The sequence below is a fragment of the Ovis canadensis genome, chromosome 12 (genome assembly GCF_042477335.2).
Source record: "Ovis canadensis isolate MfBH-ARS-UI-01 breed Bighorn chromosome 12, ARS-UI_OviCan_v2, whole genome shotgun sequence".
NCBI classification, from domain to species: Eukaryota; Metazoa; Chordata; class Mammalia; order Artiodactyla; family Bovidae; genus Ovis; species Ovis canadensis.
Window position 1 is genome coordinate 75,568,587 of NC_091256.1, and position 12,754 is coordinate 75,581,340.

The 12,754-nt window shown below is 40.2% G+C and overlaps 1 protein-coding gene across 2 annotated transcripts; it reads right to left on the reverse strand.

The window, feature by feature from the left end:
- Positions 1-460: 460 nt before the first annotated feature.
- APOBEC4 (apolipoprotein B mRNA editing enzyme catalytic polypeptide like 4) lies at positions 461-9,164 on the reverse strand. Of its 2 annotated transcripts, XM_069544438.1 has the most exons (3): positions 8,918-9,130; positions 4,500-4,707; positions 470-2,740 (listed from the first exon to the last, which is right to left on the reverse strand). In XM_069544438.1, the coding sequence occupies exon 3, from the start codon at positions 2,720-2,722 to the stop codon at positions 1,556-1,558; it is 1,167 nt and encodes a 388-aa protein (XP_069400539.1). In that variant the 5' UTR covers positions 2,723-2,740; positions 4,500-4,707; positions 8,918-9,130; the 3' UTR covers positions 470-1,555. The 2 variants fall into 2 exon arrangements, with proteins under 2 accessions (XP_069400541.1, XP_069400539.1); XM_069544440.1 differs by lacking the exon at positions 4,500-4,707 and having other exon boundaries at positions 461-2,740; positions 8,918-9,164.
- Between the last annotated feature and the right edge of the window lie 3,590 nt (positions 9,165-12,754).

A 12,754-nucleotide genomic window follows, 5' to 3' on the forward strand; every position in this document is an offset into this window, starting at 1 on the left:
GCTCTTGAATTTCTCATATGCTGGGATCTTTTTTTTTTTTTTAAACTCTACATCCCAAACTGTAGACATATGATTTCATGATCTAATAATAAACTTCAACAGTACCTCTTTAAATAATAATTACTGTATACCTCCAATATAACTATATTCTAATAAATCTATTAAAAATTTCAGGTTAACAGTACAAATTCCTTTTAAAATTTTGTGTTTATTTTAATCTCAGTAGAGATTTCTTTTCTAAACATTTTTCTTTTCTTTCTCCCCTTAACTTCCACTTTCTCTTCCTCCTTCTGCGTGGGGTATTATGTGCTTTAAGTTATTTCTTCCAATGGCAAAACTGTCTTACTAGCTTAGAATTAATTTTTACACATATTAAGAACATATTGAGTAATAAGTTACAAATGAATGCACATTTTTCTTGTAATGCATTTCCAAGAGGGAAGTGAGGCAGCAAATATAATTAAACATAAACAAAGCACTTTAATGTACATTCTCAGAGGATTAGTCAAGGAGCACTACTTAGAAGTGTGTTTGGAACAAGATTTTAAGAGAAGGGGTCAGAAAAGGGGAAGTAAAACAAATTATGCTTTGGGAAGCTATATTAGAAAAAGGGAGAATGGATCCTAACCACCCCCCCCCCCCAAAAAAAAGATATTCATTGCAGTATGGCTAAGCAGGCGCTTGGCTGGAATAGAAAAGGAATGTTGGGGAGTGGTAATTTGTTAAGTTACTGAAACGGAGATTCACTGATTCACAGACTTCCTCTCCATCTTTTGTTTGAATACTGTGCTAAACCCTAAGGGAAAACCAAAGAGGAGAGACAGTGTATGACTTGCAGGAACTGATACTCTTGCTGATGCGACAGGGTGGCAGGAAGGTAGAGGAGGAACCTTGAAAGCCAGTAAGAGTGGCTTGGATTTTATGTGGTGTATGATGGAAGGCCTTTTGGAGACTCTCATGTATTATCCCACTTTATCATCTGCTCTGGAAAGAAAGATCAAACTGAGCAGGTGACTGGTTTCAAAAATCAATTTTGGTAGCTATAGCTAATCAATTAGCTAAAGAACTTTTCTCCCCACAAATTATTTTGAACCACTTTAGATAAAAAAGGAAATGAGCTGCCTAAAATCTTCTGTCCATGGTTAACAATTAATGGAAAATCAGTGGTTTGCTTTTGCAAGCAGCACTTAATGTCAGTAACTCAGGCTGTTTTCCAATTTTGCAGTAAATTTTTTATACCAAAACCAATTTAGGAAGCAATTTAGTCCATGGGCTTTTTTAGTGGAAAGATGATGTGGGTAGTGTAGAATAATGACATTTTCTTATCCACATCAGAATATTAGCAAGTTACTAATGGCTCCATTTTGATACTGTCGCTTTCAAACTAAAGAAGAGAGATCAAGTTGCTTATGGAAACATCTTGGATTATGTTAAAAATAGTGTAGCCTTGTAATAGTTGAGATAATAAATAATTCATGTTTTGCTTTGAGTGTGTCAGTTTATCTCTGTCTTGAATCAGACCTAAGAGAGAAAGTTTCCAGATTTCTGCTGCCTATCAAAGTCCTCTGGTAGTAGTTTGGTCTCCTGACCAGTTGTCGGAATGCAAATTTTGGTTTTTCCCTTTCTTCTTCTTTTCGTTCTCTTCTTTGCTACTTGCAAACTGTCCTGTGATTTCTACTCTCTCCACTGGCATGCCAATGGGAGACTTTCTGAGATCGCCGGTTTCTTGGAATGATATTTGAGGCATATTTAAATGCCTTATGATATTTCTGGGTTTCTGTGGACTTGGTCCTACATGGATTGGTGGTAGGTCTCTATAAGGCACCAGCACGAATATGACAGGAACCCTGGGGTCGAGGGTCAGATTGGATTGCAGCTGTCCGCTTGTCACTTGAAAAGACTGCCTGGGAAAGACATTGTTTAAGGGGTAGCCCTCCAAAGCTGCCTGAACTTTTACGTTTGGATTCTCTTTTGCTTGGAGAAGAACATCGGTGAAATATGGTTTCACCCCTGTTATAGCATTGATTTCATGTGCGTTGTGCCTGTCCGCCAGAGCTCTCCCGGTTAAAATGGGCTGGAAAACAGTTGCTCCCTGGACACCACTCACAAAGTTGCTGAGGAGAGAATACCACATCCCACCGCTTATTGGGCTCAAAGTGACCCGTGGCGATAAACTGGCCAGGCTCCGGAGAGCTTCGCGGTTCCACGGCGAGGCAGGAAATTCAGCCTCTGTGTGATAGAGCTGAGAAAAGTAAATACTAAGAGTGATGTCTGGATACTTTGCCAGGAAGGTATACATTTTGCTGATGCAGCAGTGGTTAGCTTCATTGCAAGGGGAGTTGCTGGAGTACAGAATAATATGCCTCATGCCGTCGTTACTGTGTACGGCCGAGTCAAAGTAACCATTCATCTCGAATAACATGGATTCCGGGTGGGTATCATTCCCAGTGCAGCTGCTAGCATGACCCTTTTGCACCAGGCTTCCAGAAGAAGTTTTTAGCTCATAGAACGTGAGGTGTTTCGTTGGAGGATATGTTGGCCCGTAAGGGAATCCAAAAATCTGATAAAATTCTGTGTAGGGAACTCTTGCTTCTTCACCTGTCCGAATATGGTAAGGACAGTTCGAGCAATCGAGAGAGAAACTCAGCCAGTAATAAGGTTTTACTATCGTTCCGTGATTGGCCAAGTATTCCTCATATAAGGGCTCCATTGTTAGTTTCATTGTCTTCTAGCTGCAACCCTAAACAAGGAAGAGAAATGACATATAAAACTAATCCAGGAAAAATGAAACAGCACTTTAATTTGCTGAGTCATACTTTTCTTTAGAGGAAGTAGCGCAATAACCATGGTAACATCTTTTGACTCTAAAAGATAGTGGTTTACTGTATACCCATAGTGAAAGTTCAAGATACTAATCCTGAGAATTAGACAAATGCTGGGGGAGGAGACAGAAGGGAAGGACATAAGAACACCTTTGTTTGTTTGATAGATTCTGAGGCAGAAGAACAAATGGGTTAACAGTGCAAGTTCTAGAAACAGATTGCCTTATTTCAAATCTGGGCTCTGCCGATTACCAGCTTTGTTACTTTTGGCAAGTTATAGAACATCTGGGAGCCACAGCTTCTTTTTTTTCTTTTTTTGTGAAATGAACATAAGCATAGAACCTGCCTCACAAGATTATCTTGTGGATTGAATGATGAAATAAATAAAAAATGCTTTATTATGTGCCTGATACGTATTAAGGACTCACTACATACTAGAGATGGCAAGAGCGAACATTGACATTTTAGGAATGAGCAAACTAAAATGGACTGGAATGGGTGAATTTGACTCAGATGACCATTATATCTACTACTGTGTGCAAGAATCCCTTAGAAGAAATGGAGTAGCCATCACAGTCAACAAAAGAGTCTGAAATGCAGTACTTGGATGCAATCTCAAAATGACAGAATGATTTCTGTTCGTTTCCAAGGCAAACCATTCAATAGCACGGTAATCCAAGTCTGTGCCCCTGCCAGTAATGCTGAAGAAGCTGAAGTTGAACAGTTCTATGAAGACCTACAAGACCTTTAGAACTAACACTCAAAAAAGATGTCCTTTTCATTATAGGGGACTGGAATGCAAAAGTTAGGAAGTCAAGAAACACCTGAAGTAACAGGCAAATTTGGCCTTGGAGTACAGAATGAAGCAGGACAAAGGCTAATAGAGTTTTGCCAAGAGAACGCACTGGTCATAGCAAACACCCTCTTCCAACAACACAAGAGAAGACTCTACACATGGACTTCACCAGATGGTCAACACCGAAATCAGATTGATTGTATTCTTTGCAGCCAAAGATGGAGAAGCTTTATACAGTCAGAAAAAAACAAGACCAGGAGCTGACTGTGGCTCAGATCATGACGTCCTTATTGCTAAATTCAGACTTAAATTGAAGAAAGCAGGGAAAACCACTAGACCATTCAGGTATGACCTAAATAAAATCCCTTATGATTATACACTGGAAGTGAGAAATAGATTTAAGGAACCAGATTTGATAGAATGCCTAATGAACTATGGACAGAGGTTCGTGACATTGTAGAGGGGACAAGGATCAAGACCATTCTGAAGAAAAAGAAATGCAAAAAAGCAAAGTGGCTGTCTGAGGAGGCCTTACAAATAGCTGTGAGAAGAAGAAAAGCAAAAAGCAAAGGAGAAAAGGAATGATATACCCCTTTGAATGCAGAGTTCCAAACAATAGCAATGGAAGATAAGATAGCCTTTGTCAGTGATCAGTGCAAAGAAATAGAGGAAAACAATAGAATGGGAAATACTAGAGATGTCTTCAAGAAAATTAGAGATACCAAGGGAACATTTCTTGCAAAGATGGGCTCAATAAAGGACAGAAATTGTATGGACCTAACAGAAGCAGAAGATATTTAGAAGAGGTGGCAAGAATACACGGAAGAACTGTACAAAAAAGATCTTCATGACCCAGATAACATAATGGTGTGATCACTCACCTAGAGCCAAACATCCTGGAATGTGAAGTCAAGTGAGCCTTAGGAAGCATCACTATGAACAAAGCTAGTGGAGGTGATGGAATTCCAGTTGAGCTATTTCAAATCCTGAAAGATGATGCTGTGAAAGTGCTGCACTCAATATGCCAGCAAATTTGGAAAACTCAGCAGTGGCCGCAGGACTCGAAAAGATCAGTTTTCATTTCAGTCCCTAAGAAAGGCAATGCCAAAGAATGTTCAAACTACTGCACAATTGCACTCATCTCACATACTAGCAAAGTAATGCTCAAAATTATCCGAGCCAGGCTTCAACAATATGTGAATTGTGAACTTCCAGATGTTCAAGCTGGTTTTAGTAAAGGCAGAGGAGCCAGAGATCAAATTGCCAACATCCACTGGAGCATCAGAAAAGCAAGGGCGTTCCAGAAAAACATCTATTTCTGCTTTATTGACTATGCCAAAGCCTTTGACTATGTGGATCACAATAAACTGGAAAATTCTTCAAGAGATGGGAATACCAGCCCACCTGACCTGACTCTTGAGAAACCTGTATGCAGGTCAGGAAGCAACAGTTAGAACTGGACATGGAACAACAGACTGGTTCCACATTGGGAAAGGAGTACGTCAAAGCTGTATATTGTCACCCTGCTTATTTAACTTACATTATGAGAGTACATCATGAGAAACGCTGGGCTGGAGGAAGCATAAGCTGGAATCAAGATTGCTGGGAGAAATATCAATAACCTCAGATATGCAGATGACACCATCCTTATGGCAGAAAGTGAAGAAGAACTAGAGAGCCTCTTGATGAAAGTGAAAGAGGAGAGTGAAAAAGTTGGCTTAAAGCTCAACATTCAGAAAACGAAGATCATGGCATCTGGTCCCATCACTTCATGGGAAATAGATGGGGAAACAGTGGAAACAGTGTCAGACTTTATTTTTCTGGGCTCCAAAATCACTGCAGATGGTGACTGCAGCCATGAAATTAAAAGACGCTTACTCCTTGGAAGAAAAGTTATGACCAACCTAGACAGCATATTGAAAAGCATATTACTTTGTCAACAAAGGTCCATCTAGTCAAGGCTATGGTTTTTCCAGGATTCATGTATGGATGTGAGAGTTAGACTATAAAGAAAGCTGAGTGCCGAAGAATCGATGCTTTTGAACTGTGGTGTTGGAGAAGTCCCTTGGACTGCAAGGAGATCCAACCAGTCCATCCTAAAGTGTTCATATGTTGAAGCTGAAACTCCAATCCTTTGGCCACCGGACGCGAAGAGCTGACTCATTGGAAAAGACCCTGATGCTGGGAAAGATTGAAAGTGGGAGAAGGGTATGACAGAGGGTGAGATGGTTGGATGGCATCACTAACTCAATGGACATGAGTTTGGGTAAACTCCAGGAGTTGGTGACGGACAGGGAGGCCTGGTGTGCTGCAGTCCATGGGGTCGTGAAGAGTTAAACATGACTGAGCGACTGAACTGAACTGAACTGACATTTTACCTCAGTAGTAGTAGTAGTAGTAGTAGTAGTAGTAGTAGTATGAATCTCCCAGGTTGTCTAGCTGATTCTGATTTATTAGAGTTCAAAGACATAGCAAGGGTTTTGCATTTTGTTCATAATATTGTTCTTCTTTGTTTCTTTGCTGACTATGAAAGTATCTAATATATATACTGTATGGAGGTTTTGAGTGTGCTTGCATGTAAAATCAGCTATTTCTTCAAATCATTGGCAATAAGTAGGAGGTGGTTATCCTTTGGCAGGGACTAAGACCTTGGGATCCATTTTATTTAGTAGTAGAGACTTCTTGGAGAAGGAATGCTTGAGTATTCTGTGGGTTGTGGACCCTCATTCATTGACATTTGAGAGTTTTATTTCCAGTAGGTGGGTCTTGTTAGAGCACTTTGGAAACTTTCCTGTTCTAGAGAGCAAATATGATCCTTCAAGATATTGCAAATAAATAATGCCTTGGATGTTAAGCCCTCAAAGTTGAAATTTTAAGTAATGATTTTTCCTTTACAAAAATATTCCTTCAGTATTATTGTTCTCAAGCAGCAACCAAGGGCATTATAATATAGTTACAGAAACATTTTGTTTTTTTAAAATATAAATTTATTTTAATTGGAGGCTAATTACAGTATTGTATTGGTTTTGCCATACATCAACATGATTTTATGACTATTATGTGTTTGTACAAAAGAAACTCTCTCAGTTTTGTTTATTATTAATATGCCCTTTGTCAGTTTAAGAAGTGAGCATCAGTATTTCTTTATGGTTATATTTTGTACCTTTTCATTCCTGGTGAAAAGGTAATACCTTTTTACATGCTTATTGATCTGTAGTATTTATTCTTCTGTGAAAGATGTATGATTCTTTATCACTTTTTGTTTGAGGTTTTTCTAATGGATTTGCAGTAACTTATGTGTCAAGAGCATTAGCTGTCATATTTCTTGTTAATATTTTACCTGCTTTATAGTGCCTTTTAATTATGCTGGTGGTGTTTTTAATTGAACCAAATTTTACATTTTATGTCATCTAATTAATGTTATGATTTTTTTTTACTATTGTATTAAGTAAAGACCTATGCATCAAAGAGCAGTTTAAGTATTCCCCATAGTTTCTTCTACTATGTATGGTTTTTGCATTTACCACTTTGTCCAGGCAGCAAAATGGATAAAGCAGAAAATTCAAAAGGGACAAACTGACCATTGCAACAAAATTAATTTCTCACTTTTTGAAATTTAATTTACCACTTCAAAAATATTTATTACAGCCTCTCCTATAGAAGCGCTTTGATCAACTTCTGTCTTCTCAACCCAGGTCCCTTCAGTCATTGCTGTATTTGGTATGGCCTGATCTCCAGGCCGAAACTTGCAGAGGTCCTTTACTAATTCTTTCCTGGGCAGAAAATACTGTAGGAGCGTCAGCCCAGCAGTTGATGGGATGTGACTTTACTCATGTCACCATTAGCCTAACGGCTGATGTCTCTGCACTGACTCTGGGCACCACATACGCATCAAATTCCAGATTTCTCCTGACCTCTGACACATCAACTTGGTCCACAGGATTGGGTGTGTTTGCTTCAGATGGCTCCTTAGTGCTGTATTTTCCTGATCCAAGGCTTCTTACACCCTGCGAAGGTTTTCCTTGGGATCCTGCCTCTTCCCCTGATTAACCCTTGGCAATGGACCGATCACCTAGAACCTGACACCGTCTCCGGCTTGATCCTGAGCATTGTTTTCTCCTTGGATCTGTGCCTCTCTCAGCCTTACACATGAGACTGGACCTAAGAATATCAAAACTTGCCAAAACCAAGCCCGAAGTCTCACTTTCTTTCAAATATTGTGCGCTGAGTGTGGTCTGCCATTGGGAGGTACACCTGATATCCAGATTATAACTCAAATTACAATGTCAACTCACCCACAGAAAATTTACAGATTGATTTGGCTAAAACGTTATGGAAGCAGTACCAAGAGGCCCGTTTCTGCCTTTACTTTTTTTGCAGGGGAAGAGGGTATGGAGATCTCCGTATGTAATAGTCCCAGAATTACCCTTCTGGTAAGGAGAAATCTTTGGGTTTTTAAGATAAAGGTGGTATGGAAAGTCCTGATTGCTTTTCTAAGCATCCTTCCTTTGTATCCCTCTGCTAGGCTATCTTAGCCACTAACGATGCATCATTACTGTCTTAAGGGGGATCTTGAGGACTAGTGGCTTATATAGGTAATGATGGGAGTTTTGGAATCTCATTCTTGCTGATGGCTTTCAGTGCCAACCAACTGTGGCTCCCTATTGGCACGTCTTCACTTTTTCAGAAGATCTGTAATCACCCTTATCTGAAGGGGAAGCAGGAAAGAATTCCCACCCGCTTTGAACTCTTACAGAATTTGTGGTCTGTATCAGCAATTTGCCACTGATGACAGACCGTCTTGTGTTAACCTTTGGTATCTGGCCTTTCATTTTCCCCTAACCAGGTTGAGACCTGCCCTGTTTAGCCCCTGGACTACCTCAGGAACCTTGATTGGTTCACAGGCCGAGTTGGCTAAGACTTGTTTCCCCATCATCCTGTGTCCCTATCCCCCAGTTCTCTTCCTTCTGCTTTGTCCGCACTTGAGAAATAAATGCATGCCGCCCTCAGCTGAGCAGATCTCCTGGTGGTAGGAAGTGGAGAGCTGCAGAACCCAGCTCCCTGTCTCCACCCCTAGCGAGTGGCCCCCTGGGCTACGGCCGTGGGAGGACCGCCTTCCTTAGTTTAACACCAATGATCCATACAGGAGGACAGTCTGCTTTCTCTTCACTCAGCCAGGATTTAGTGAGTGCTGGTAAAGCACAGTTTGCACCGGAGTAGTTGGAAAATGGAGTCTGCCCTTCCCAATCTGTGCGCAATCTGTCAGCAGCTAAAAACAAGTGTTAGCAGTTATAATTACCATCATTTTGTCTCCACGCTTGGATCACATTCCAGGTGTTCTAGGAGTCAGTCCATTTCCTTTCTTTCCCCCTTCAAGTCTCATGCCCTGTTTCAAGCAGTTGTTTCAGAGGGCAACTGTGTTGTTAAGATTCGCCTCCTGTATCGGTTCAGAACTCTTTTTGCAGTTTGCGTCCATTAGTTTCTTTGAACTTGGCTGTCCCGAGTTAGAAAGACCTTGCCGAGGTGTGGCTGCGTCTAAGAACACTGTTGAATTGGTGCCATGGTAACGTTTGCAAAGTAGCTACTGCTAGGATACGGCTCTGACACTTATTACTTTATTTGCATTTCAAACCACCTGTTCCAAAGATGAAAATATACATGAATGCATATTCCATTCTGGATAAAAGCGTAATATCTTACTGTTTAAGTGAACATGTTGGGTTTTTTTCTCCCTCTGGCTGTGAGAATCAAATTCTGAGCTCAGAGCCTTTGTTCTGATCTAAAATAGGAGCCAGGCTTGGGATGTGGACAAGATCTGTTGGTTTCTTTACCTGAGGTGGTGCCAGAGCCCCTCCTTGGGAGGCTCTCCCTTCTGTGAGAGGGAGGCCCCTGCGAAGGGAGCAGAGACTTGACTTCCCCAAAAGGAGGCGCTTTCTACTAATAGCCCTGCAGCTCCTGGAGCGGGGAGGAGCTCTATACTTTTGTCAAACCTGGGTTACTACGTGCTAGCAGTTTCCCTTCTCTTACACATTCCCTGGGATACTCTTGCTATTAATACGCTTGTGGTTGCCTCCGGTGTTAAGACAAGTTTTGCCCCTGAATCAGCTGCAAGAGCACCTCGTCCCTCTCCTTGCTTCCCCTCCACCCCTTCCATCTCCACACCGTCTCCTAGGACACTTTATGTGTTGACAGTCATGAGTCATTGTGCTCACCCTCATTATTCCCACTCTCCTCTTCCTCAGCCCGCTTGAAGGACCGCGTGGTGATCACTGTTATGTATTTCCATTAGTTGCCACCCGAAGTCCTTAAGCATGTATCAGTTCAGTTGTTCAGTCATGTCCGACTCTTTGTGACCCCATGGACTGCAGCACGCCAGGCTTCCCTGTCCATCAGCAACTCCTGGAGTTTGCTCAAACTCATGTCCATTGAGTCGGTGATGCCGTCCAACCATCTCATCCTCAGTCGTTCCCTTCTTCAGCCTTCAATCTTTCCCAGCATCAGAGTCTTTCCCTGTGAGTCAGTTCTTCATATGAGGTGACCAAAGCGTGTATACTATGCTAAAATATATGTGTGTATACACCGTGCTAAAAATAACTGTCAGGGATGATGGAAGCACCCAGAAGGCTTCCTGCAGCAGTATCACTACTCAGTTTGTTTTTCATGGTCAAGCTTCCAGTCTCCACAACAGCAACAGTCCTCTCCACCTCCTCTTGAGGGCTCCTTCTAGCTTAAATATTTCATGTTGATCTTTGTGCCTTTTATGGGTCTCAAGCATGTTCCTTACCTCCTCAGCTAGCTAATTTTCAGTGAGATTTTCTTTCGCTGATGCTTGTTCACGCTATTGAATCCCATTCCTTCCATATCATTGGCCGTTGGTCTTGCCTTTCTGTCTCTACTTCCTGCTTCTATTTTCACCTCCTAACTCAATGAACTGGTAAATATGAAACCAAAAGTTGATCCTCTAAGTTTACCTTTTATTTGACCTCAATAAATGATATTCCATTAAAAAATATTACCTTAAAAATGAGCCTCTATCTACTAGTATATTTATTTACCAATTGCATTTTAGGGTAATTTGAGAAATAGGCAATCCCAATTAGGCAGTCAGTTTTTAAGACAGGTCTAGTGAGGTGTAACTGACAAATAAAATTGTGTATATTTAGTATATATAACTTGATCTTTTGATGTTCTTGTACATTGTGAAATAATCATAACAATAAAGCATATTAACATATCAGTCATCTCACATGTGTAAGAGATCCTGCAGTGTTTGTCTTTCTGTATTTGGTTCATTTCTTTAACATAATGCCCTCCGGATTCATCCATGTTGTGGGAGATGGCAGGGTTTCCTTTTTAAAGGCTGAATAATATTCCATTGCATGTATATACCACGTTCTTTAACCATTCATTTGCTGAGGGACATTTAGGTTATTCCCATATCATCACTGTTGTGATGATAATTCTGCAATGAATAGAAGGGAGTACAGATATCGCTTTGAAATCCTGACTCTGATACTTTTGGATAAATATCCAGAGGTGGGATTGCTGGATCATGCTGCTGCTAAGTCACTCTAGTCGTGTCCGACTCTGTGTGACCCCATAGACAGCAGCCCACCAGGCTCCCCCATCCCTGGATCATATGGTAGTTCTATTTTTAATTTTTTGAGGAACCACTGTACTGCCTTCTTAAAATGGCTGTATCAGATTGCATTCCCACCAACAACAGATGATGTTTCTCTTTTCCCCATTTTCATCAACACTTGTTATCTTTTGCCCTTTTGATAATAGCCATCCTAACAGGTGTGAGGTGATATCTTACTGTGGTTTTGATTTGCATTTCCATGATGATGAATAATGTTTGAGCACCTTTTCATATATGTGTTGATCATTTGTATGTCTTTTGAGAAATGTCTCTTCAGGTCTCCCCCCCACCTCCTTTTTTAAGTCAGAATGTTTTGTTTTTGTTTTTGCTGTCAAGTTGTATGAGTTTCTTATACATTTTGGACATTAATCCCTTATCAGATATGTTGTTTGCAAATATTTCTTGCCGTCCTGTAGGTTGTTTTTTTTTTACCCTTTTTCTTTTGCTGTGCACCTGTTGTTTGATACAGGTCCACTTGTCTATTTTTATTTTTGATGCCTGCACTTTTGGTGTCACAGACAGAAAATTATTGCCAAGATTAATGTCAAGAAGCTTTCCTCCGTGTTTTCTTCTAGTAGTTTTACAGTCTAAGCTTTCACACGTAAGCCTTTAATCCATTGTGAGTTGATTTTTGTTAATACTATGATATAAGTATCCAATTTTGTTCTTTTGCATGAATCACCATTTTTAAGTTACAGTTTTAAAAATACCTGTTTGGAAAACTCTAAAGGAGATTGACTTTGCAAAACTTCATTTAGATTGCACAGAATGACTTTTAGAACTGAATTTAATCACAGAGAAACAAAACCCTTGATCATTGGGTTTCTGCTCACAGTTGTTGCTGAGTTGAGATTTACAAGGAGGAAGGAGGGCTGTAGAAACATCTAGATTCCCAGATAGACTTCTTCTGTCTGTTAACTTGCCATGTTTCATCTTCAGTCAGATGAGTTATGCTATATGTTATCTATATAAAGTAATATGAAATTATGATGAAGACGCTTACAAAGGCTGAATTCTTCTACACTGATATATGTAACAATGCACTTTTACTTAGTTTAGTTGTAAACAAAGATTTGTTTCTAATCTGTATTCTGGCATCCCAGTTTGGGATGTATCCAGGATGGCTTATGTGTTGCTAGCTGCTGCTTATAAGGTGACATTTTCTTTGGATGGCAAGAAGTAAAGTAATCTCTATTTTATTGCTAAAATATTTTACTTTTATTTGAATGTACTGTGCCCAATTAATTCATTGCTTTCATTGCAGTCTGGCTGACACTGAATAATAATGCCCATATTCATATACCAGTAACAGACTACTTAAAACTACTTAAAAAAGAAACTGAAGAAAAAGAGTAAGCTTGAAATAAATAAGAGTGGTGTATTCAGTGGATTTAATTAATTAGTTGGGATATATATATGGCTTCTCAGGTGGCACTAGTTGTAAAGAACCCACCTGCCAATGCAGGAGAGAGAAGAGACACGGGCCTGGTCCCT

Coding starts and splice junctions, on each gene's coding strand:
- APOBEC4 (XM_069544440.1), bottom strand. CDS start 2,722: ATGAAACTAACAATGGAGCCCTTATATGAGGAATACTTGGCCAATCAC.